Source organism: Myxocyprinus asiaticus, chromosome 6, assembly GCF_019703515.2.
Source record: "Myxocyprinus asiaticus isolate MX2 ecotype Aquarium Trade chromosome 6, UBuf_Myxa_2, whole genome shotgun sequence".
In the NCBI taxonomy this organism is placed as follows: Eukaryota; Metazoa; Chordata; class Actinopteri; order Cypriniformes; family Catostomidae; genus Myxocyprinus; species Myxocyprinus asiaticus.
Genome location: NC_059349.1, coordinates 51,599,383 through 51,627,211, shown reverse-complemented (window position 1 = coordinate 51,627,211; position 27,829 = coordinate 51,599,383). Strand labels below are relative to the sequence as shown.

Genomic DNA, 27,829 nt, shown 5'->3' with positions numbered 1-27,829 from the left:
TCTCTACGTCTCTAGCAATTAGCATGCACAAAGAGTGAAATAACTACAGGCAGGGCAAGCTATGAAAGAAGAACTAGTTTTCTCTTTTTTTGGCAATAAATAGAATAAAAATTGAATATGAGTCTTCATGTTTGTACAGCATGTATTTTAGTATGAGCCACGGTTTAGAAAAAATTACATGTGCCACTGCCCGAAACACCTGCTGCATGGCTCAGAATGTTCTGTTCTGTTACATGAGCTGTGTTCGGAATGGAATACTAGCATACTGCTTACTTTGCAGTGTATACTGCATACTATTTCCAAAAATAGTATGTGAAATAATATGCAGTATGCAACGATAACATTTGAAACAGTAGTACGCAACATTGTTGTAACATGACTCTTTATGTTGCATAATTTCCATGCCACCACGATGCTAGGTTGTTGTGAGCTATGTTCATTGTAATCTTATTAAAAAGTAATTTGTTACTGTAATTTAATTACTTTTAGTGGAAAAGTAATAACACATTTCATTTCAAATTAATGTAATCAGATTACAGTTACATTTAAGTACATTACTTGGGTTACACATTTTTCTGAAATAGTTTGTAATGTGAATACATTTAAAAAGTAAATTATTTTAATATGTACATCTGTTTGTGTTTCTGTGACAACTAAAGGGTGTACGCCCCCTAATAAGTCATTGTAAGCGAAAAAAAATATTTAGTGCAGAGTGTAAGACTTTCATGCAACAATGAATAAGGAGTGAATTTAAACATTATTTTACAATTTGTTGAGCAGAAATAAACGTTTCTGTTAAAAGTGTTATAGAAAGTAACTTAAATGTAAAGTAATGTGATTATTGTTTCAATGAAGTAATCAGTAATCTAATTTCAATTTAGAGAAGCAATTTGCCATTTGTAGTGGATTATGTTTTTAGTAATTTACCCAACAATGGTTGTGAGTGGTTGCCAGGGTGTTGCTAATGTGTTCCGGGTGGTTGATAGGTTTCAATAAATTTATAGAGCCCAACCCCAAGATTCAATAATATTTTGATTTTGATTTTGTTCACCCAAAAATGAAAATTCTCTCATCGTTTACTCACCCTCATGCCATCCTAGATGTGTATGACTTTCTTTCTTCAGCAGAACACATTTAAAGAAAAATAAAAAATATCTCAGCTCTGTAGGTCCTTATAATGGATTTGGATGGTGATCCGACCTTTGAAGCTCCAAAAATCATAGACAGTCAGCATAATGTCTTCTAAAGTGAAACAATCACTTTTGGTGCAAAAATATCAATATTTAAGTACTTTTTAACTATAAAGCATCGCTTCCGTTCAGCAGAAGTATGCACATTCACAAGAGGGCAGAGTTAACGTCTCGTGTGACATATTCATGTTATGGATGTAATCTCACATTTTTCTCTCGGTTGAGACATCCAGGACGAGCACACAAACGCCCCATCTTGAGTAAACAAACAGATCAAACCAACAAACCTTCTGTACAACATTTCTCCTACTGTAAAGGAGCGTCAATTCTCACGTGAACATGCCATTACATCACATGCGTGTACTGGTGCTGACCAGAAGTGATGATTTATAGTTAAAAAGTACTTAAATATTAATCTTTTGCACAGAAAAAGCTATCATTTATCTTTAGAAGACATTAATTGAACCACTGGAGTCGTATGGATGATGTTTATGCAGACTGTCTGTGATTCTTGGAGCTTCAAAGGTCGCATCACCATCCACTTGCATTTTAAGGACCTACTGAGCTTAGATATTTTTCAATTTTTCTTCAAATGTGTTCTGCTGAAGAAAGAAAGTTATACGTACTTGGGATGGCATGAGGGTGAGTAAATGATGGGAGAATTTTCATTTTTGGGTGAACTATCCCTTTAATATGGGTCGAGTTTTTTTGTCCATTAGGCAAAAATATTGCTTTTTCAAACAGTGCGGGATGAGTTATGTGCTGAAGTTTAACTCTTGCTTTGGTGTTTGTTAAAATCCCTAACCCCAAGTATGAGCAATAGTAATAGTGATGCTTGCCTTAGTAACAATATACACACTGCAAACTACAAAAATTGTAAAAGTAGTATGGTAGCGAATCATTCCGAACATTGCCATGATCTCACTGGATCCTGTCTCAGAATGATGATGTCACTCTCCAAGTTGGTCACCCATTGGTTAAACAGTTCAGTCAGTTAAACAGGTTTGGTCTTCACACATACTGTAAGACTAAATGAGGTTTGGATTTGAGATTACATCAGAAAGATAGGAAATTTACAATATTACAATAATTAAGCTACAATATGATATTTTGAATTAATGGAAGGTGTAGAACAGAAGTCTGTCCTTGAATGTAAATGTTATCATTGCTTTCAATGGTGACACCTTTTGTGAAGATCTGATTGGCATTTAATTGAAAACCTGCTGTGTCCCAGATCACTAATTTCAGGAAGGACTGATACGTAGATGGCAGACGTCCCATTTGAGGCAAAGTGGAATGTTTGTGGATTATTTTTGCTTAAAGAAAATGAAGCCTAATTTTTGGGCTTTTCAGGATTGTGACATTATTTTCATGACAACAAATTATTACTGTATTACATTAATTCAAATATTATGAAAATGTAATTGAGAATAATAGGAATTACAAAACAAACAAAAGTATAGCATACTGATGCATTGTGGTAATGGAAATTAGGGAGAAAATGTGCCTAATTGTGATAACATTTATATCTTAATGATCTAAATAAAAGGCTTCAATTTCTTAATGGAAAAAAAAAAAAAAAAAAAAAAATATATATATATATATATATATATATATAAATGTGACCTGGACATGTTTTTGTGAGACACAGCCCATTACTAAGGGAAAACCAGTCATAAAGGTTTGAAGTTTTGATTTTGGCACATTAGTAGCATTCAATACAGTGGCCCGTCCAGCAAAATCAAGCTAATCTCTTCATTCATATAAAATCATGTATTTTTTGACCTGTAAAGCTCTTAAAATCCACTTTGTTTTGTGAATATTAAGAGAGAGAGAGAACTAAACTCTTTCAAGAGGAAGTGTTCTCCATTTTCCTGACAAAATATTAGCTGTAGAACAGCACAAAGAGGAAATTCATCTTGAAACTGCTTGTTTTGATTGGAGGAAATTGTGCTGTTGTTGCACATTTGCACGGTTAATTGGTCATGACAGAGTAAATAATAATAATAATAATAATAATTAATATTATTATTTTGCTATATTAGATAAAAGGTTTTCTGTTTAGTCCAAAATGTTTTACAGGTTAATTGGATCAAAACAACTAAGCATGATATTAAAGTCAACATGAAATAGTGTCCGCAACCCATTTTACTTCCATAATATGGCGTATTTCTGATTGAAACAGAACATTCAACAAGAAAAAAAAAAGTAAAGAGGGGTGTGATTTTAGTTGCCAAAAATTTATTGGATTGTTAAAAAGTGGGTGGTCCATACCAGAACGGAACCAGGTGGTTGGAGGGGAGGGGTTGAAAAATAAAGGCAGAGCAAGTTATATTTTGATGAAAGATTAAGAAGACAAACATTTTTTCTTTTGAAATATATTGCGCAATCATTTTGAATTAAGAAAGTAAATAGGATCAATTTTAATTTCTTGTTGACTTATATAATAAATGTAAACATGTTTTGCAGGTGGTGATGTGGCCTCGCTGGTTTGTTTGTAATTGTTTTCACCTCCAAACTCTTTTTGACATACCTATTTGTTCTTTTACATCATTACATCTCTAATTTTCTTCTGTCGTTTAGGTTGTAACTGTGGCCCTGGCTCTACATAGGTACTACGTTTACATAGGCATGCACAATACAGTGTAACTATGAGCAATAACAAAGTTAATTAAAGTGTAATTAATTACACATGAAATACCTGAATAAAGCATGAATAGAGTAGAGCTATTGTCTTAAAAGTGTCTCTCAAGCTAATTGAGATTTTTGAGAATCAATGTCTCTGTCTGCTGTGTTTTTATGTTGTAATATGGTTTGGTTTGTTTAATATAAATGTTGTAGAAGGCCCTTCTGGCAAACAGCATATCAGTGCAAGTCACTGAAACAAATTCAAAGCTTGACATTTATCCATGGCACGATTTTAGGCTGTATCTAAATGAAAGGTTTTCTTGAACTCTGTTTCTTACAATGGAAACGCCACTTTAGCAACGTTTACCGGTGCACCAACTGTCTGTGGTCACTTTTAAACTTCTTTTCAAGGATTCCATAAAGTCTTGTTTACATTTGGATATTTGAAGGACACAGAATATGGAAGTAGCAAGTTGGATCATTTTAAAGATTCTGTATGAATTGCATTAGTTTGTTAATTGGTGTTTATTTGGCATGCTTGAATTTAACAATGAAACAAAACTAAACAAAACAAAACAAAACAAGACAAAAAAAACAATACAAAAACAAAACGATACAAAACAACACAAAAACAAAAAAACAAGACAAAAAATAACAACACAAAAACAAAACAAAATAAACAAACAACAAAACGAAACAAAACAAGAACAAAACAAAATAAAAAGGCACGCTCTGATTTAATACATAATGCACTGTTAGTAAATGCAAGTTAGCAGTACACAAGGTAATTGACATGATACAATGTAACAAAATAATATGAAAAATAAATAAATAAATAAAAATTCAATACATTCAAGACTTTATGAAATCCCTCAAAACATGTTAAATACAGCCACTAAAAACATTTTAGTGATGATCAAGAAAATGTTGCTGGATTGATGTTTCTTTGCAAAACTGTGTTGCTCGAAAATTACAGCTGTTGTTTGGCAAAAAATATTTATGTCTTGTGTATTCGCTCTGGTAATTCACTTTTAGAGAATTGATGCATGAATTAAATGGTATTGGATCAAATGCCCTTTTTCGCTGTAAAACATCCACCTGACGGCTTTCTCAAGCGAGACGTGGCAATGAACAGCAATTCAGAGTGTGCCCATAAAAACACACATTAGAGTTTATAACAATAACCTAGAATACCCAACTAAAATCTATCTTTATCTTTTAGACTCACGTTTTTGCTCATATAACCTGGAAACTAGTTTCTCGCAAAGGTTTTCATTAAAACGTACCCCAAGTCCCCATAAACCTACAATATACACCCTGAAATAATTGTGTGTCTAACTCTTAATTGGTGTATTACATGAAGTGGCATGAATGTAGTGTAAGTTCATTAATTTGTGGTAATATTGTACATAGTTATGGTATCAACAGAGATTAAAAAGATTTGGTCCTCTGGTCTCTACGAGTGAGAGATTATTATTCTGCGTCAGTGTTGTATACACAAGCTCTGCAAAAGGAAGGGAATATATATAGAGAGAGTGAAAGAGAGAATTATATCCGTCCAAATGACGGTTTTACCTTGGATTTTGATTGTGAAACCCTCATTAATCCACAGAAGTAAATCTATGACTGACGGTAATCTGTCCCCATAGAAGAGCGTCTTTTGATATGTGCATGGATCATTCTTTTGCTTCTACGTCTGTCATTTGTGAACTCTACGAGTCCCCGCAATGCACTGCTCTTCCAAAATGTTCGGTATATAGCATTTTTCAAAAGAGAAGAAAAGTTTAGTTTGTTTGCTTGTTTTTGTCTTCGTCTCCACGTCTTCATCATTGTCCCGTTACGCACACCTTTCATCGGCATGGAAACATACTCAAGTTAAATGCGATATGTTTCTCAAAACTCCCTTATGCGTTTGATTTTTTCTCTTTGTTTTGCTTCTTCGTTTGTTTTGTGTTGTTGTTCTTTTATTTCGTTTCGTGTGTTGGTTTTTCAAGAAAAGTTTCCATCTGTCAAAACATCAAGACTACAACTGTTCAAAACCTGCCGGAGAGAAAGAGAGAAATGTCAGAATTTTACTCATGAGACAGACACTGGTAGCAGAGGAGGAAGAAAGCTCTGCTACATGTTGACATTTTGATATGTGGATGTCAAACCAGGAGCCATCAGTCAAGGCGGGGGCCCGTGTGAAACTAAACTCGAGTGGAGCCACAGGCCGGCGCTCCTGACATCACATTAAACATGATAGAAGCATCCGGCAAGATGACATGATACAGATATGCTGAAAGATTGCATCACCCACTCCACATCATCAAGAAAATATTTGAGTGTCTGCTGGAGGAGTTTTTGTTTTTTGCCATTCATGGGAGAGATTATTTCATTCAGCATACAGTTTTATATTGAATATGTGGGATGTACTGATAAAGAAATTTTGGCAGATAATAACCGATAATTATGTTTATTTTACGGTTGTTTTGGGATGTACTGATTTAGAAATTTTGGCCAATAATAGATGATAATTATGTTATTGTTATGACTGTTTATAACTGAATATTTGGGATGTACCACTGTAGACATTTTGGTTGATAATTGCTGATAATTCTGTTAATGTTATGGCTTTTATGGTATTTATACTGAATATTTAGGATGTACAAATGTGAAGATTTTGGTCGATAATAACCGATAATGATGCTTATTAGGGCCCAAGCACTGAAAGTGTGGCGGCCCTATTGTTCTTTTAAGGATTATTAGGACCCAAGCAGTGAAAAAGCAGAGACCCTATTGTTCTTTTAAGGATTATTATTATTAGGCCCCAAGCACTGAAAGTGTGGAGGCTCTATTGTTCTTCTAAAGATTCTTCTTCTTTTCAGTACTTTCGGTACTTACGGTACTTTTGGGGTACTTAACATGCATGAAAACTCTTGAAAACCATTAGGGCTGGGCAAAGTTGCTGGGCTCTGTAATGCCACCTAGAAGATGGGCATGTTCGGGTGGCTCTGTAGCACATCCCTTTTGAGCTGCAGTCACCAAACTTTGTACATATATAGATATTTTAAAGCCAAACAACTTTCTCTGACAGTCATAAGCTCCAGCCAACAGGAAGTCGGACATTCTGGATTGTTTGAAAAATGCATGACCTGGAATTTGAAATACTCCTCCTAGGGGATTCTTGTTACAGGTACCAAAGAGGGCGACATCATGCTAAGACATTGACGATGCTAAAAAAAAATTGGAAACAGGAAGTGTCTCATATCTTCTGCGTGCACCGTGTGATTTACATAAAAATTGAGCCATATGTTTTGCATTGCGGGCTGATCACATTGATGTGGCTATTGTGGGTCATGGTCGTAGCGCCGCCAATTGAAGGAAAGAAGTGTGGCACTTTTAACAGACTTTGAAATATCCCTCTTATGTTTTTCTGAATTGCTTAAAAAAATTTTAGAATAATGTCAAGGCAGTGCAGATTTAAAATTCTGAAGGGATTCTTAATAACTTAAATAGTTTTGCCATGGCAATGCATTAAATCTCATTATTCCTATTTTATGTATATTCACATGTTTTTGAGGTACTTGGCATACTTGAATTTTCATGATATTTTGGGGCCATTGGGGCTTGGCAAAAATTCATACATGAGTGTGTAGAGGGGGCTCTGTAGCGCCACCTAGAAGATAGGCCTTTTCGGGGGGCTCTGTAGCACATCTCTTTTGAGCTACAGTCACCAAACTTTGTACATATATAGATTTCACAAAGCCAGACAACTTTCACATTGACAGTCATAAGCTCCGCCCATCAGGAAGTCGGACATTTTGGGTTGTTTGAAAAATGCATGCTCTGGAATTTGAAATACTTCTCCTAGGGGATTCATGTTACAGGTACCAAAATGTGGGCGACATCATGCCAAGACATTGACGATGTTAAATTGCAAATTGTTTTTTGACATATCGAACGGTGTTGCCATGGTGATGCAATAAAGTAACGTCAAAAAACGGGAAACAGGAAGTATCTCATATCTTCTGCGTGCACCGTGTGATTTACATCAAAATTGAGCTGAATGTTTGGCCTTGCAGGCTGATCACATTGATGTGGCTATTGTGGGTCACTGTCATCGTGCCACCAACTGGCAAAAGGAAGTGTGGAACTTTAAACATATTTTGAAATATCCCTCTTATGTTTATCTGTACTGATTCAGATTTTAGAATAATGTCAAGACAGTGCAGATTAATTCTGAAGGGATTCATGATATCTTAAATAGTGTTGCCATGGCAAAACATTAAATGTCATTATTCCTTTTTATGTATATTCACATGTTTTTGAGGTACTTGGCATGCTTGAATTTTCATGATATTTTGCACACACATCAGAGATGTCAGCCATTAGGCCTGGGCAAAAGTTAACACATGGGCATGGCTGGGGAGCTCTGTAGTGCCACCTTTTGACAAAAGTGGTGGGGTCAGTTTCTTCTATGGTCACCAAACTTGGCTCACATATATTGATCTCATCAAGCTGGACAACTTTCAAAATTACAGTCATTAGCTCTGCCCAACAGGAAGTCGGCTATTTTGAATTGAATGTGCATTTTTTTATATTGCAGGCTTTGAACTTTTAAATACTTCTCCTGGTGGGGGGTTCTCATCAAGCTGGACAATAACTTTCATAATTATAGTTCTTAGCTCTGGAACAGGAAATAGCTAATAAGAAGTCGGCCATTTTTGATTTTTTTAATATTGCAGTCTCTGAACTTTTAAATACTCCTCCTAGGGGATTCATGAGACTGTCATCACATTTAGACAATATTATGCCAAGACATTGAAGATGCTAAATTGTGAACAGATTTTTGATATATCCATGGCGAGCCATTAAATTAATGGTGAAAAATGGGAAACAGGAAGTGTCTCATATCTTCTGTGTGCAATGTGTGATTTAGATAAAAATTGAGATGTATGTTTAGTCTTGGGGCTAATCACATGGATGTGACTATTTTTGGTCACGGTCATAGTGCCACCACCTGGCAGCAGGAAGTGTGGCTCTTACAACAGACTTTAAAATAGTCCTCTTATATTTACCCAAATTGCTTCAAAATTGTTTGGAATAATGTCAAATGTATGTGTCCACCTTGTATTGTTTTCCGAAAGCCAACGGGTGGAAATGGACCCATAGTGCTTGGGCCCATCATCACTGCTTGCAGCTATATTGTTACAATTGTTTTTATATGGAATATTTGGGATGTACTGTTGTAGAACTTCTGGCCGATAATAACGGTTAATTTATTTTTATGTTACGGCAGTTTTATACTAAATATTTGGGATGCACTGATGTAGAAATTTTGGCAGATAATACCTAATATTTATGTTTTTGTTATGACTGTTAAGCATTTACCCATGTTTCCAATGATCATGGTATAAATAATGGGGGGTTGTATTTGCTTGTTTTGATTATTGAGTGGGTGGCTGGGGGGGGGGGGGGTACCTCCCATCCCCCCCAGAATCTACATGGATAATACCCATGGATAATAGTCAATAATTCTGTTAATGTTATAGCAGTTTTTAGATGGAATATTTCTGATGTGCGGATGTTGACATTTTGGCCTATAATAAACAATAATTATGTTAATGTTATGACTGTTTTCATACTTTATATTTGGGGATGTACTGTGTAGAAATTTTGGCAGATAAAAACGTATAATTTGGTTTATGTTATGGCAGTTTGTATACTGAATAATTGGGACGTATGAATGTCAATTTTTTGCCATTAATAACCAATAATTACAGTATGTTTATGTTTATGTTACAACTGTTTTTATACTGAATATTTGGGATGTACTAATGTAGAAATTTTGGCCAATAATAACTGATAATTCTGTTTATGTTATGGCAGTTTTTACACTGAATATTTGGGATGTACAGAGGTAGACATTTTTGCTGATAATAACCGATAATTATGTTTATGTTATGACTGTTTTCATACTTTATATTTGGGATGTACGGATGTAGAAACTGTGGCCGATAATAACTGATAATTATGTTTATGTTATGGCTGTTTTTATACTGAATATTTAAGGTGTATTGTGTAGACATTTTGGCAGATTATAACTGATAATGATGTTTATGTTACTGCTGTTTATAACTGAATATTCGGGATGTACCAATGTAGACATTTTTGTCGATAATAACCAATAATTCTGTTAATGTTATGGCTGTTTTTAGACTTGATTATTTAGGATGTACGGATATCAAATATTTTGCCGATAATAACTGATAAATATGTTTATGCTAAAACTGTTTTTATATGGAATATTTGGGATGAATTGTGTAGACATTTTGGCAGATTATAACTGATAATAATGTTTATGTTATGGCTGTTTATAACTGAATATTCGGGATGTACCAATGTAGACACTTTGGACAATAATAACAGATCATTCTGTTTATGTTATGTTGAGATGTATCACTGTAGACATTCTGGTTGATAATAACCAATAATTCTGTTAATGTTATGGCAGTTTTTTGACTGAATATTTGGGATGTACTGATAAAGACATTTTGGCCCTTAATAACTGCTAAATATTTTTATGTCATGGACGTCTTGATACTAAATATTTAGGATGTAATGATAGTGACATTTTGCCTGATAATAACCAATAGTTATGTTTATGCAATCGCATTTTTATATTGAATATTTGGGAAGAACTGGTTAAAGATATTTTGGCTGATAACGATTGATAATTATGTTTGTGTTACGGCCAATAATAACCAATTTGATGGCCAATTGTATACATATATACTGTTAGATGTATACAACTAGAATTGTATGTGCTTTAAGTGAAATTGGACATTTTAATATACAGTAGACAAGACAGATAACTGTTATCCCATATAAATATCTTTCTGTAACCTGGTATAGAAAAAGAGCATACTGTTAAAATGTAGAAGAGCTTTCTTCTTTCTCTGCTATCTGTTTTTGAAATGGAAAAATAAGGACTGATAATACCTGCTTCCAATATCGGCCTAAATAAAACTCTAAAATTGGTCAATACAATACAATAATACACACACACACACACAACCTGCAATAGTATACTGTTTGAAATATAAGAAAAAAGACTTAATATTATCTGCTGTCATTAACAACTAATTCAAACTGATACAGATTCTTTTTTAAAAGAAACAAAATGTAAATATTGTCCAATAATGATAGGCCCACCGATATTGTGCATTTCTACTGTATATACACTCACTGAGCACTTTATTAGGAACACCTGTACACCTACTTATTCATGCGATTATCTAATCAGCCAGTTGCGTGGCAGCAGTGCAATGCATACAATTATTCAGATATGGGTCAGGAGCTTCAGTTAATGTTCACATCAACCATCAGTATGTGGAAAAAATATGATCTCAGTGATTTCGCCCATGGCATGATTGTTGGTGCCAGACGGGCTGGTTTGAGTATTTCTGTAACTGCTGATCTTCTGGGAGTTTCACGCACAACAGTCTCTAGAATTTACTTTGAATGGTGCCAAAAACAAAAAACATCCAGTATGCGGCAGTTCTGCAAATGGAAACAACTTGTTGATGAGAGAGGTCAACGGAAAATGGCCAGACTGTTTGTGCTGACAGAAAGGCTACAGCAACTCAGGTAACCCCTCTGTACAATTGTAGTGAACAGAATAGTATCTCAGAATGCACATGTCGAACCTTAAGGCAGATGGGCTACAACAGCAGAAGACCACGTCGGGCACTTTATTAGGACCATAGTGTTCCTAATAAAGTGCTCAGTGAGTGTATTATTTTGCACACTTGGACATATAAAAATAGCCTATACAGTTTTGCACATTATAAGTGCATGCTGATGATATCACTTTTTTTTAAAACTTTTTTTTTATCACATACGTTCTGTGCAGTAATGCATTCTTTATACAAACATGAGTATGTGTGCTGTTGCAAACCTCTCCTGATGGCTGAGAGTGCATGTGTGCATCCCTGGTTTTCATCAGTATGGACGGCTAGCGTCCTTCGGCCGTTTCAGCTGCACTTTCAAGCGTTTCATGCCGATCTGGAAGCCGTTCATGGACTGGATGGCGGCCTGAGCGCTGGCGGGGTTATCAAAGCTCACAAATCCTGTAGAGAAACTAGTAAAAATAATTATGCTGCATCACCCAGTGTGGGTTTCATTAAATTACACATAGGGGATGCCATTAGTACATAGCAAATGGTATCCCTATGGTCTTGTGGACTTTATAAACTGTATATATAGTATATATTGTTTTTTTTTGACAATATATAAATTTTACATAGATCAAATTAGTTTAACTTTTTTTTATTATTATTTGATCGACACAAACTAGTATGGACTTGATGGAGTAAAACTTATATTTTAAAGCAGATATTTCTGACTCAAAATTCCGATTGGATGAATAGTGTTATGCCGGGTTCACACTGTACAATTTTATCCACGATTTTGCCATCTGAGACAAATTTTGTGGCTCGTAAAAGGTTTCTCTTGTCATAGGGCAAAATCTGCTGCAACTGACAAGTAGCAGTAGTAAAAGATTGTAAAAATCGTACAGCCGTGATATAAAAAGCCAATATACTGTACTAATACAACAAGTTGCAATGTTGAAGTTCTGGGCTGATAACTGAAAGGTTGTAGGTTCAAATCCCTCAAGCACTGATTGATTATAGTTCACTATTGTGTTCTTGGCTAAATTCTTAACCTTAATTTACCACAGCACAACTGAATCTGTACTAAGTGTGCTGTGGTGTTTAGGTGCTATGTTGTGTGCACTACAGTCCCTATAACTGCATTAGGCCACAACAGTCCAAAAGTGTCAGTCAAATTTACTCATTTTGAATTAATGTGGAAAGATCTGGACAACAAATCCACACAAATTCTGAATCAAATTAGACTAATAGGCGGGGAGAGAGAGAGGAGAGAGACTGAATAAATGCATAAGGCTTGATTTCTTCAGAGGGATTGTGTTCCCGAGCCACCTGCGTAGTGTGTAGAAAATGAAAATCCCAGACAGTTAAGGCTTTAGAGGTGAGTGAGAGGTCTAATAAACCTTCATTAAACCACACTACAATCACTCTCTCTCTCTCTCTCTCTCTCTCTCTCTCACACACACACACACACACACACACACACACGCGTCTGGGCCCGGCATATTACTGATTACATAGCACCCTGGGTCCAAAATTAACACTCAACAAGTGCCAAATACATGTTTAAATTAGTTTTGGCATTAAATAAAACAGGTTGATTACCATTACCAGGGAACTTAGGAAAACAGGAACGTTAGGAATATAATACACGTTTTGAACCACAACGTACAAATTACAAGCTAACATGAAATGTTTAGCTAGAGAGATAAACGCTTTGATTATTTATTGTTGCAATTCCATAACTCTATTTGGCAAAAATAAAAAAATAAAAAAATAATAAAAAACCATAAGAGTGGGTGCGATACAGATAAATATTTTACTTTTAATCTCCACTTTCAAACAGCCCTCCTAAACATTGTTCTCTCCTAAGAGTTCTTTAGTTTTTATCGATTCACATTCTTCGTTCATATCGCCACCTACTGGGCAGGGATGAGAATTTATAGTGAAAAAGAATTTAAATATTGATCTTTTTTTCTCTCACACCTGTCATATTGCTTCTGAAGATATATATATCTCATGGATTACTTTTAAGCTGCCTTTACGTGCTTTTTTGAGCTTCAAAGTTTTGGACCTGTTGACTTGCATTGTATGGACCTACAGAGCTGAGATATTCTTCTAAAAATCTCCATTTGTGTTCAGCAAAAGAAAGAAAGTCGCACATCTGGGATGGCATGAGGGTGAGTAAATGACGAGAATTTTCACTTTCGGGTGAACTGTTTCTTTAAGGTTAGGGGTTTGTTCAAATGATCACAATATGAGAATAGTCTGAAAACACTGACCGAAACACTTGCTCTGATTGGTGGCTCGGTCCATGAACACCTTTGATGAGATGACGGAACCGAACGGAAGAAACATCTGCATCAGCTCGTTATCGCCAAACTCTTGCGGTAGGTGATAGATAAAAAGATTACAGCCCTCGGGACCTGAAACACACACACACAGACACACACACACACACACACACACAGACCAAAACTAATATGAGATACAGTACATGGCAGAATATATTTAAAATGATATCTATCTTATAAGATTACTGAGTAACTTTTCATATGTGTTGTATATACAATGCAACTAATACTTTATATTAAGAATGCCAAAATACTGTGTATGAACATAACTGATCAGTGCAGATATTTAAATGTTTATATGTTTCAGGCAACAGTACATAAGCCTGTAGAGTGTAAATTACAATTCTGGACCAATCAGGAAACATTTGACAGTTATATAAAGGATTAGCCAGTGACGCAAAGATTCTAGAAAGGAGCATTGTTTTAAAATATTGCTTTGTAACAAAGGAAAATAATTGATTTAGCAAAGCCTATCCCTAGACGCATCTAGATGGGCAATTCAATTCAGAATTTTAATGCACAATGGGCTGACACCAGTGACTGTGAAAAACATTTTACTGAGAGAAATAAAGGGTGTAATTTGTGCCACTCACCTTCCCTCTGCTGTTGTTGTTGCTGGATGATTTGAGCTGGTTGTGGCAGTGTTTGACCTATAGGGGTCAGTGTTGTGGCAGGATATATGGCTGCAGTGCACATATGTACACATGTACACAGCCATTCGCATAATCATACATGAGAGAGAAAGAGAGAGAGAGAGAGAGAGAGAGAGAGAGAGAGAGAGAGAGAGAGAGAGAGAGAGAGAGAGAGGCACAGATGAGGAAAGAACAAAATGACGTTTGACCTTTCTATGCTAATGAAATATGACAGGATCAGAGTGCAATGCAATCTGAAAGCGCGTTCATCATATTTTAGACTGATTTAAAGTGACAGATCTCTTGGCGTCCGTATGATAGCCGTAATATCCACAAATTCTTATATAACCTGAGGTTTCAATCACGGCAAAGTCACCTCGAAGCAATAACATTCTTCCAGGAATATACGTCTAACTTTTTTTGGGGGGTAAATTCAATTTGCGGGTGAATATCACAAAAACATGTACGAGATGGAGTTCATGAAGAAATCATATTTTGCATAAATAAAATGAAGCCTTTTTTAGGACCATTATGATTTATTATTTTTTTTGCATTGTGATGGTATTTTCATAACAGTTATGCACATTTTACCCCAACTTCTCATTATTGTAATACAGTAATTCATACAGTTTTTTTTGTTGTTGTTGTAATATTCATTATTCTTGATGGTGAATTTGATCAGATTCTCATAATTGTAATACAGTGATTATTTTTATGTAAACAGCTTAAATATGAGGCAATAAAACAAATACTACCAATATTTAACAATGTAAAAAATATAGCCTATAATTATTATAATTTTTTTTTTTTTTTTGCATTACAGTAATGAGACTTCATAAGGCCCCAGACCCTGATGGAGTGAAGGGGAAAGTTTTAAAAGAATGTACAGCACAGGCTCCACTTATAAACTAATTAGCACAAAGGGGCAGGATGTGCAGCAGGTCACCAATTTTAAATACCTTGGTACAATAATTGACGACAAACTCAGTTTTCAGAGTAATGTTGACAACATCCTTAAGAAGGCAAGGCAGTGTCAGTTTTAACACCAGTACACATACCTTAACCATGGTTTATAGATCAATGATTGAAAGTGTTCTAACATTTAGCATTGTTTTATGGTATGGAAATCTCTCAAACAAAAAAACAAATTATCACAAATAATTAACCAGGCAAGTAAGATCACTGGACATACACAAGTTGCAGTCCAGGACTTTTTTCTCAATTCATGGAAAAAAAAGGCTATTGAGAAATATAAGGACCATTCTCATCCCCTTCACTTTACTTTTGAGATCATCCCTTCTGGCCGTAGACTGAAAATTCTCAGGGCCAGAAAAAAGGTATATACAAAATCATTTGTTCCAATGACAGTGATTATTTTAAAGAGGACAAATTTTTAAGGATTAATACGATTATTATTATTGTTACTACTACTGTACAATTATTATTAATAATACTATTATTTTATGATGTTTGGTGTTATCTTGTTATTTTAACCCTTAAGCAGGCAACGTGCACCACAAGATATATACTCTTTAGTTTCTTATAGGGGGTTTGAGAAAGAGTTTCTCACCCAATCTTGTTATCATTTATCATAGTTGGGTCTGTTTTGAGTATGTGGGTCACGTGACTGGGTCAAAGTTTCTGTGATCGTTAAGTCAGCCTGACCTAAAACCAACATGGCTGCCCATGGTGCAGGACATGCTGATTTTGTTATAATTAATTATATATTAATCTTTCTGTTCATCATAAAAAAACAAAACAATATAACTGCTAATATTAATTGTGAACATTGTCTTAAGATGTGGAAGAAGAAAATTAAGTCGTATGTTGTTCATGCTGTTATTTAGCACATTTTGAAGTGTGCGTATCCCCTGAGATATGTTGCCACTTGCCAGATTGAGGGAATAATAAGGGTTAATCCACAATATTACACATATACATGTCTTACAATTACACATCATACATGCAACCTTAAAGCTAAACTTTTCTCAGTTTTGTCTCACACACACACACACACACACACACACACACGTTGGTGCGGCTATCCTTATGAGGACTCTCCATAGACATAATGATTTTTATTCTGTACGAACTATAGATTCTATCCCCTAAACCTAACCCTAACCCTACCCCTAAACCTAACCCTCACAAAAAACGTTCTGCATTTTTAAATTTTCAAAAAACATCGTTTAGTATGTTTACGTGATTTGAATTACGGGGACACTAGAAATGTCCTCATAAACCACATTTATAGCATAATACCCTTGTAATTACCAGTTTGTAACCTAAAAAAATTTCCTCATAAACCACCCAAACCCCCCCACACACACGCCCACACACACACGTTTGATATGTTTTAAAATAAGAGGGGAATTCAGGAACCTATCATTTTTTTGCATCATATAAAACACAGAAATATTGGTGACTTTGACTTTTTTGTACCTTACTAGGGCAAAGTATCATGGGAGATACAACTCATAAAATCCAAAATATATAAAATATATAAAGAATTCCTTTGGATACGTTTTACTTAATCCAAATGATATAAAAAGTGACATGAAATGATTTTTTGCACTCTTACCTGTTTAAGGGTTAAACTTATGTTGTTTGCTTAATTTATCTATCATTATTCTATGATGCTTTTATATATATATATATATATATATATATATATATATATATATATATATATATATATATATATATATATATATATCTATCTACCTATGTTTGGGCTTTAATGTGTAGGTACTGTGTGTGTATGTGTGAATGTCTTTCATATTTTATTCCAGTGTCAAAGGCAAATATTCGTTCTTTGACAAATTCAGTGGACAACCACTTCTGACAGAAATAAATTTTTCCAATGTGATAAACATGGTTTCGTTTATCTGAGTGGTACAGGACTTAGTGACCTGTCCTCCACTTGCCATCTGAACACAGAAAAGAAAAATTGGACTTGATTCGATAAGTCTAAGTGGTCATAAAAAAAAAACTGGTTGACACCTTTGCTGTTCGCGGTCACAATTTACTGACCACAGGAAATTAATGGGAAAGACTGAAAACATATATACAACCCCCCCCCCCCCCCCAAAACACACACACATACATGAGGGGGTAAGACCATAACACACACACACAAACAGAAACAAATGGGTGAGACTAACACAGCCAGATGGTAGAACGCAGACCACAACACACACAAACACATGCACGCACATAGTCCGTCACTGTTCATTTCTGTTTATTACTGTTTATTTTCTTGACATTATTGTTAATTTACTGTTTACTGTTTGATGTTCATTGGTTAAAAAAAAAAAAAAAAAAAGATTATTTCTCATTGTAACACCAGGTCTGGTTTGACTGTAAGCATAATGTGATATTATTGCAAAAACTGACACTTAAAAAAAAAAACCCTGCAAAACTTTGACAAATTATGGTTTGGTAATGTCTATATATATCTAAATGCATAACTTTTAAATATGTAGAATTACTACACAGTAGGTGGCTGCATAGAACACTGCGGATATCTACTGGCTATTATTGTCATAACATGATTTTCAAGTCATGTTATTTGTCTTTTTTCACCAGATGGCAGCAATCTGCCATCAATACAGGACACATTCTTATATTTCTTTATGTTTCAACTAGGTTTTTACTGTAGTGAAGTTACATACATTTGCATATGCAAATTAATGGTGAAGTCAAGATATATAAATGTAAAACTCCATAAAATCCCAAAAGAAGTGCATAATTGTATTGTTTTTACTCCAGGAAAGAAGAAATGTTATCATTTATTAAAAAAATAAAATACAAATACACCTGTACTATTTCCACAAAGCGGCCCTTCTTTAACAGAATAGGAGGGTTAAACTAAACTAAACTAAACTAAACTAACATCAACAGTGAGATTTTTTACGTTCGATAATTTTGGGGGAAAATGTGCTTAATTATCATGAAAATAATGTCACAATGCCAACAAATCTTAATGGTTTTTGAAAAAGGTTAGTTTCTTTTGGCAACATATAGTTACGTATTTCTTTCTTTTAATTTTGGGGTAAATCTCAACAATGTCTTGCACTGTGCTCTGATTTGCCAAGATACCAAAGTCAGGAATTAAAAGTCTCAACAAGAACTTAAACATTTCTTAAATTATTCCAAGACCAAATAATCTGAGCTATGCTCTCCATATTAGTAATTGTATATTACTACCCTCTTCCTGCATGTCAACAGTTGACTAATTTGTGTCTAATTTATTTCTCCAAAAGAATTTTAGGAACACAGGCAAGTTGATACTTTAATGAAATGTAACTGAGATTGTGAGTTATTATGGAGCACTCAAATGTGTTTACCTGTATATTGCTGGACGCCTGTGAAGGCCTGCTGTAAAGTATCTGCTGTGGTGGGGCTCTGGGTGGAGTATGGAGGCAGGCCGTTGGTGTAAACCGCCTCTACTGGGTGACCGTTGTGTTGGTGAGGAATTCCACTGAATCCGTTAACTATGGGTGTCATGATGCTTGGCACGGCAGAGGAGGCCAGATTTGCCGGTGGAGAGCTCAAACCTGCGAGAGACAGACACAAAATCACTGATTTGAGACCAGCGCTGAGGGCTTTCAAAGAAACATTTTTGTGGAGAAGTGTAAATTAAATGTGCATAACAATCAAATAGCAATCCGATCGATTGAGACACATGAAGAGTAAATTGGCAGAGAGATAAACTGTTTTTCACTATACTGCTACCTGTTGGGAAAAAGTAGTTCCCCTTCTGTCACTCACTCAAAGTTGTGTCAATGAAGTGACACTAGGGTTCGCTCCTGGGAGCCCCAGACATCTCTGATCTTTGAGAAAAGGCCAATGAGAATTGGCGAGTGGAATTTGCATGCCACTTCCCCGGACATACAGGTATAAAAGGAACTGGAATGCAACCACTCATTCAGATTTCTTCTTCGGAGCCGAGTGGTTGTGTTCATTCAAGCTGAACTACTACTGGTCCATTCATCTCTCTTGCTCTCACAAGCTGTTGGTCTTATGGCGCATTACAGCGGTTCTCCCCCTCTTGCACTGGCACTGTGCAGAGTACATCTCTGGGCACTTCAACAGCGAGAAAAAAAAAAGGAGTATATTTTCTCTCTAAAAGAGAATGTTTCCAACAAAAAGAGTGGCACTCACGAAAGCGTCTTTTTCAAGATGCCTTTTCGTTTGTGTATCCTTCCTGGTTGCGGTCGCCATCTCTCCACTTCTGATGGCCATGATCGCTGTATCTCGTGTTTGGGTGCTTCCCACGCAGAGACATCGTTCGTGGATGGTTCATGTCCTCGTTGCGAGAACATGACCATGGCTACGTTGCGGTCGCGGCTTTCTTTCGTCAGAAACCACGAGCAGCTCCCCATCTCGGTCCTTCTACCTACGGGTATGAGGCTGAGTCGGTTAGCACTAGGGGCGATTTGGGGACTTCAATGGGAGCTCCTCCACCGGGTAACCCCCCATGGACCTCCCATTCCCCTGCATGCTCGTATGTCCCGGCCGGGTTCTGGGATAAGACCGCGGGCCCGTCTCAGGGCGGGTCCGCGGCCTCGTTCGGAACTCGCGAAGAGGATGAGATATCCATTGCAGCATCGGAGAGCAGGCTCGCCGTGTCTGATGCGGAAGACTCGGCTGGACTCCCACCCTCGCGTACGGTGGTCCAGTCGCAGGCAGACGCGGAGCTGGTGGCCATGCTTGCCCGGGCAGCCACGGAAGGACGCGATCGAGCCTGTTCCTCCATCTGAGATGAAGAATAGGTTTTACAGCCCCTACTTCATCGTACCCAAAAAAGGCGGCAGGTTGTGGCCAATCTTGGACCTGCGAGTTCTGAACCGGGCTTTGCACAGACTCCCGTTCAAGATTCTGATGCAGAAACGCATTCTAGCGAGCGTCCAGCATCAAGATTGGTTCGCGGCGGTATACCTGAAGGATGCGTAATTCCATGTCTCAGTTTTACCTCAACACAGACCCTTCCTGCAGTTTGCTTTCGAGGGCCGGGCATACCAGTACAAGGTCCTCCCCTTCGGTCTGTCCCTGTCACCTCGCGCGTTCACGAAGGTCGCAGAGGCAGCCCTTGCCCCGCTTAGGGAAGTGGGCATCTGCATTCTCAACTATCTCGATGACTGGCTGATCCTAGCTCACTCGCTGGACTTGTGTGCACACAGGGACCTGGTGCTCACACACCTCAGCCGCTGGGGCTTCGGGTCAACTGGGAAAAGAGCAAGCTCTCCCCGGTTCAGAGCATCTCTTTTCTCGGTATGGAGTTAGACTCGGTCTCATTGACGGCGCGCCTCACAAACGAGCGTGCACAGTCGGTGCTGAACTGTCTGAGTATGTTCAGACAGAAGATGTCGGTCCCACTGAAATCTTTTCAGAGGCTCCTGGGGCATATGGCATCCTCAGCGGCAGTCACGCCGCTCGGGTTGATGCATATGAGACCACTTCAGCACTGGCTCCAGACTCGAGTCGCGAGATGGGCATGGCACCACGGCGCACACTGCGTGCTCATCATGCAGGTCTGTCACCGTCTGTTCAGCCCTTGGTCCGACCTAGCATTCCTACGGGCAGGAGTTCCCCTAGGGCAGGTCTCCAGGCACGTCGTGGTTACGATGGATGTCTCCAAGCGTGGCTAGTGTGCTGTGTGCAATGGGCATGCAGCCTCCAGCCCTTGGACTGGTCCGCGACTGTGTTGGCACATCAACTGCCTCGAGTTGCTGGCGGTATTGCTCGCCCTGCGGAGGCTTTTGCCGTTGATCCGGGACAAGCACGCGTTGGTCCGGATGGAAAAAACGGCGATGGTTGCGTACATCAACCGCCAATGCGGTCTACGCTCTCGTCGAATGTTGCAACTCGCCCGAAGTCTTCTCCTCTGGAATCGGCAGTGGCTCAAGTCGCTGCGAGACACTCATATCCCGGGCAACCTCAACAGCACAGCGGACGCGCCATCGCGGCAGGTCACGCTCAGGGGAGAGAGGAGACTTCACCCTCAGGTGGTCCAGCTGATCTGGAGTCGATTCGGTAAAGCGCAGGTGGACCTGGCTACGAGGCACACAGAGGTCTGCCCGTCTCGCCCCACTAGTCCACGTAACACAGTTCAGTAGTCATGGCGTTTTGTATAGAGACCCCTAGTGTCACTTCATCGACACAATGTCGAGTGAGTGACAGAAGGGGAACGACTCGGTTACTGTCGTAACCTCCGTTCCCTGATGGAGGGAACGAGACTTTGTGTCCCTCCTGCCACAACACCGAACTACCCGCTGAATGGGCTGAGACCTTGTCTCGGCTCCTCAGTGCAAAACCTGAATGAGTGGTTGCATTCCAGCTCCTTTTATATCCGTATGTCCGGGGGAGTGGCATGCAAATTCCACTCGCCAATTCTCATTGGCCTTTTCTCAAAGATCAGAGATGTCTGGGGCTCCGAGGAGTGACTCCTAGTGTCACTTCATCGACACAACATCTCATTCCCTCCATCAGGGAATGGAGGTTACGACAGTAACCAAGATGTTTGTTACTGAAAAATCTACACTGTTTTTGTTACTTTTAGTTAGTTACAACCCCAAACTGTTAATGATATCTCAACCCAGCATTTCCTCACAAGTGAACAAATAAAATTCCAGCCACAGAATAATGTTGAAACTGGACTACACAACTTGAAATCACTTTTAATTACCTGCATTTAAATGACATTTTGCTGTTTCAACATTGATTCTACAGGCTGCAATTGATTCCATGTCAAAATGTGCTGACAGCTGATATTGATTCAGCATTTTGTGGATTTAACCAACTTTTGCCTGGAGGGCAAATTCATCTATGGTCAGGGGTTTGGACAGAACCATATGTTTAGGGTGATGTGTGTCATGGTTTGACCGTAAAATACTTTCTTGTAGCCCAGCTTAATACGAAGAGTCAACTATAAGTAAAACATTTGTAGGTTGATTTCCTAAAAAGTATAAAACACAAAAACACTTGAGTTGGGGGTGGGACTATCTGTTTATCCAACCAATGGAAAACAGGAGAGTTTTCTTGAATCTGTTTGAAAACAGTGATTATTTTTGCATTTGGTACAACGCTATAGTGGCGCAAAATTTACACACTTCAGATTTAAGCTTTGAAAGATGAATTCTGAATTTTAAGCGAACCACACACAAAAAACCCGTTTGTTTGCCAGTAATGTGATGCTATCCTGTAAACTTAAATGAATAGTTCAGACAAAAATGAAAATTCTCTCATCATGCCATCCCAGATGTGTATGACTTTCTATCTTCTGCTGAACACAAAGATTTTTAGAAGAATATCAGCTCTGTTGGTCTATACAATGCAAGTGAATGGATGCCAAAGCTTTGAAGCTCCATAAAGCACATAAAGGCACCATAAAAGTAATCCATAAAACTCCAGCGGTTAAATCCATGTCTTCTGAAGTGATCCAAGCAGTTTCATGTGAGATCAGAACAACATGTTGTATGGATTACTTTTATACTGCCTTTATGTGCTTTTTGGAGCTTCAAAGTTTTGAACCCAATTAACTTGAATTTTACAGAGCTCAGATATTCTTCTAAAAATCTTCATTTGTGTTCAGCAGATGAAAGAACGTCACACACATCTGGGATGGCATGAGGGAAGCAGCTGAACTAGTAGGGAAGGTGCCAACTAATTACATTTTAGTTTCATTAAAAATGAACTGAATTTAAAATCAATAAAATGATAAACATTCATTAGCCCCCTTTAAGGGAAAGTTCACCTCAAAATGAAAATTCTGTCATTCACTCACCCAAATATAATTTCGAACAATTTGACTTTTTTCTCTTCCATGGAAAACTCAAGGAGAAAATGTTAGCCTCAGTCACCATTCACTATCATTACATCTTTTCCATTCAGACTGAACATTTTGCCTAAAATCGAATTTTCGTGATCTGCATTGAAAATAAAGTCCTATGGGTTTAAAACAACAAGGGGGTGATAAAATGATGACAGAATTTTCACTTCTTTGGTGAACATTCCCTTTAAAGGGTGATTTTGATCATATAGAATTCTGACACTTGATTAAACAAGGCTTATGAAGAACTCAAGATGAAAAACATGCACTTTTAAATGTCTTTGATATAATTTGTTCAGGGCAAGAACTGGTTTGTCTTGAAGCACAAAATGTTATATAACGACAAGAATGTTATAAAAAGATTACAGGCTCATTACATGCTGTAGCTCACACTAATCAAGTGTGTCTGGTATAAGAGACCTTCAAACAAACACCTGGACAAACACAACTACAGGTAGAAAACATTAGTAGTACAATCCTTGTGAACTTACTCTTATACTGGACATATGGTGCTAGATTTCCTAGCTCTTCAACCATAAAAATCAAGATTTTTCAATGGTTATATGCAGTACATTACATTCCTATATTACTGGTATTTCGTGAGTATTGTAGGTTCAGTACAAGTTAAGCTCAATCGACAGCATTAGTGACATAATGTTGATTACCACAAAATTTATTTTGATTAAAAAAAAAAAGAAAAGAAAAAAATAAGAAGCAGAAATCGAAGTTACAGTAAGGCACTTACAATGGAAGTGAATGGGACCTATTTTTGAAGGGTTTAAAGGCAGAAATGTGAAGCTTATAACTTTAAAAAAGTAATTAGGCTTACATTAATTTTTCTTTTAAAACTTATTTGAGCTGTAAAGTTGTTTAAATCATAATTTTTGTGAGATTACTGTCACGGTTCCGGCATGTGTGCCAGCTCACACTGTTGTTTGTTTTTCTCTCCCTCGTGTCTCACAGGTGGAGCCGGCACACGTGATCAGCGTTTCCATGGAAATGCTGATTGATCCCGGGGAGACGCTGATCACGGTGATGAATTACATGCCCGCTTCCACCTGCTTCACTCTGATTGCACTCCCTACTTATTCCTTTAGTTTCCCCTCTTCTTTGCTAGTTTATTGTTCGCTGTCATGTCTAACGTTTCTCTCTTGTGTAGTTGGAGCGTGTTCGTGTATCTGTTGGTTGCCTGTCTATAGAGGTGCGGTTACCTGCCTGCTCACGGTCGCTCACACCATTTGGTGCCCAGTACTGTGAAGGAGGGTTCCTCGGTATCTGCCCGCATCTCGGGAAATTCGTCTGGGCTTCGCTTCGCACCACACCAGCTTCAACAGACTCTTTTCGGATTGCTCCAGACTACCACAAGGCACACACTCGTCTCACGAACATACTAATTACTACCAGTGGCTTGTTGGATCAGCCGTCTGCGGCCAGCACTGGAAACACCTTTCTGTGACTCTCATTCTACTAGTTTGGCTTGTTGTATCAGCCGTCTGTGGCCGGCGCTGGAAGCACCTTTCTGTGACTCTCATTCTACTAGTGCGGCTTGTTGGATCAGCCATCAGCTGATCAGTTACTTCACATTATCTGTCAATAAATACTATTTATTTGTCATCTCTGCTTTTGGGTCCTTTACCCTCCCCTAACCCCAACCATGACAATTACAGAGTATAGGCTACAAATAAAAAAAGTAAGAAAGCCTTTATTATTGTCACACATTATACATTTTCATATATACAGTGAAATTTCTTTGTTTTCACATTATCCCAGCTAAGCTGGGGTCAGAGTGCAGGGTCAGCCATGATGCGGTGCCCCTGGAGCAGATAGCGTCAAGGGCCTTGCTTAAGATCCCAACAGTGGCATCTTGGCAGTGTTGGGGCTTGAACCCCTGACCTTCTGGTCAGGAACCCAGAGCCTTTAACCGCTGAGCCACCACTGCCCCAAAAAGGGATACAGTACATTAAAAACATTTAAATAAAATTACTACTGCATAGACTAATACACATAGATATTGTTTATTTTTTTTATTTTTTATTTTTTTTATGGATTATACAAGACATATTTTTTATTTTTTTATGGAAACTATGGAATACAGTTAATTTAAAATTACCCTTTCATTTTGTTTTGACGCACTTCCAGTTTAAGCCCACCCTTTATCTGATTAAATCTGAATGCAGATACAGATACAGATAATTTTGCCATAGCAACAGATACAGATACAGATAATGGCTTCGCTGCACACCCCTAATTTTAACATGTATCAAACTGGCCCCATTCACCTCCATTGTAAGTGCCTCACTGTAACCTAAATTTTTGCTTTTATTAAAGTCGAAATTAACTTTTGCGGTAATCAACTTTTTTGGGGTCTAACTGGACTTTTTTCCCTTTATGTTTGTCTTAAATAGCTTTGTGCATTTGTCATTATAAGAATTTTGAGTGAAAATTTCATATTCAGATATCTGGGTGACATTAAATACTCTCTTCACTTTACATTCTAGTGGTAAAAAGCCTAATAATTAATGCATAATGCAGTTTGTTCCCTTTAATAAATGCATACATGTTACAGTGCATCCAAAAAGTATTCACAGCGCTTCACTTTTTCCACATTTTGTTATGTTACAGCCTTATTCCTAAATGGATTAAATTCATTATTTTCCTCAAAATTCTACAAACAATACCCCATAATGACAACGTGAAAGAAGTTTGTTTGAAATCTTTGTAAAAAAAAAAAAAAAAAAAAAACACCACACATGTACATAAGTATTCACAGCCTTTGCTCAGTACTTTGTTGAAGCACCTTTGGCACCAATTACAGCCTCAAGTCTTTTTGAGTATGATGCTACAAGCTTGGCACACCTATTTTTGGGCAGTTTCTCCCATTCTTCTTTGCATGACCTCTCAAGCTCCATCAGGTTGGATTGGGAGCGTCGGTGCACAGCCATTTTCAGATCTCTCCAGAGATGTTCAATTGGGTTCAAGTCTGGGCTCTGGCTGGGCCACTCAAGGACATTCACAGAGTTGTCCCGTAGCCACTCCTTTGTTATCTTGGCTGTGTGCTTAGGGTCATTGTCCTGTTGGAAGATGAACCTTCGCCCCAGTCTGAGGTCCAGAGCGCTCTGGAGCAGGTTTTCATCAAGGATGTCTCTGTACATTGCTGCATTCATCTTTCCCTCGATCCTGACAAGTCTCCCAGTTCCTGCCGCTGAAAAACATCCCCACAGCATGATGCTGCCACCACCATGCTTCACTGTAGGGATGGTATTGTCCAGGTGATGAGCGGTGCCTGGTTTCCTCCAGACACGACGCTTGCCATTCAGGCCAAAGAGTAAAATCTTTGTTTCTTATAGTCTGAGAGTCCTTCAGGTGCCTTTCGGCAAACTCCAGGCGGGCTGTCATGTGCCTTTTACTGAGGAGTGGCTTCCGTCTGGCCACTCTACCATACAGGCCTAATTGCTGGAGTGCTGCATAGATGGTTGTTCTTCTGGAAGTTTCTCCTCTCTCCACAGAGAAATGCTGGAGCTTTGTCAGAGTGACCATCGGGTTCTTGGTCACCTCCCTGACTAAGGCCCTTCTCCCCCGATCGCTCAGTTTGGCCGGGCGGCCAGCTCTAGGAAGAGTCCTGGTGGTTCCAAACTTCTTCCATTTACGGATAATGGAGGCCACTGTGCTCACTGGGACCTTCAATGCTGCAGAAAGTTTTCTGTACCCTTCCCCAGATCTGTGCCTCGATACAATCCTGTCTCGGAGGTCTACAAACAATTCCTTGGACTTCATGGCTTGGTTTGTGCTCTAACATGCACTGTTAACTGTGGGACCTTATATAGACAAGTGTGTGCCTTTCCAAATCATGTCCAATCAACTGAATTTACCACAGGTGGACTCCAATCAAGTTGTAGAAACACCTCAAGGAAGATCAGTAGAAACAGGATGCACCTGAGCTCAATTTTGAGTGTCATGGCAAAGACTGTGAATTCTTATGTACATGTGATTTTTTTCGTTTTTTATTTTTAATAAATTTGCAAAGATTTCAAACAAACTTCTTTCACGTTGTCATTATGGGGTATTGTTTGTAGAATTTTGAGGAAAATAATGAATTTAATCCATTTTGGAATAAGGCTGTAATATAACAAAATGTGGAAAAAGTGAAGCGCTGTGAATACTTTCCGGATGCACTGTGTGTTTTATGTTTGTATGTTTCCTCTAGGAACCAAGCCTGTTAAGAAAATCTGGATATGCCTGACAGTTTTTCTAGCAACTAATGTACTTTGCCTTTGTATGCATCCTTTAAACCAGAGAGAGACTTCTACATAATAAACAATGTTTTTAAACTTTATAAACATACACCAAGGTCTAAAAGATGATTGGAGAATGTTCCAAAGCGCATCTTGTGTGCTTCAGTGGAAGCAAGGAAACTGACAGCTGTACAATGGAGTTAAAATGGCCAATGTCACAAATTTGTTTACTTTTGATTAATGACCTAGAAATAGTGCAGAATCTTAAATATTCTGTCAAATATTCTGCAGAATATCTGAGAGAG

General features: G+C 37.8%; 1 protein-coding gene across 1 annotated transcript in view; it reads right to left on the bottom strand.

Moving 5' to 3' along the window:
* Positions 1 to 2,884: 2,884 nt before the first annotated feature.
* Positions 2,885 to 27,829, bottom strand: part of LOC127443193 (CUGBP Elav-like family member 5) — a 239,602-nt gene continuing 214,657 nt past the window's right edge. The window contains exons 8-12 of the mRNA XM_051701782.1: positions 18,809 to 19,018; positions 14,421 to 14,510; positions 13,756 to 13,899; positions 11,761 to 11,932; positions 2,885 to 5,858 (exon numbers count right to left, since the gene is read on the bottom strand). Of these exons, the coding sequence (XP_051557742.1) occupies positions 11,805 to 11,932; positions 13,756 to 13,899; positions 14,421 to 14,510; positions 18,809 to 19,018 (572 nt within the window). The 3' untranslated portion in view covers positions 2,885 to 5,858; positions 11,761 to 11,804. The remainder of the gene's footprint in view (positions 5,859 to 11,760; positions 11,933 to 13,755; positions 13,900 to 14,420; positions 14,511 to 18,808; positions 19,019 to 27,829) is intronic.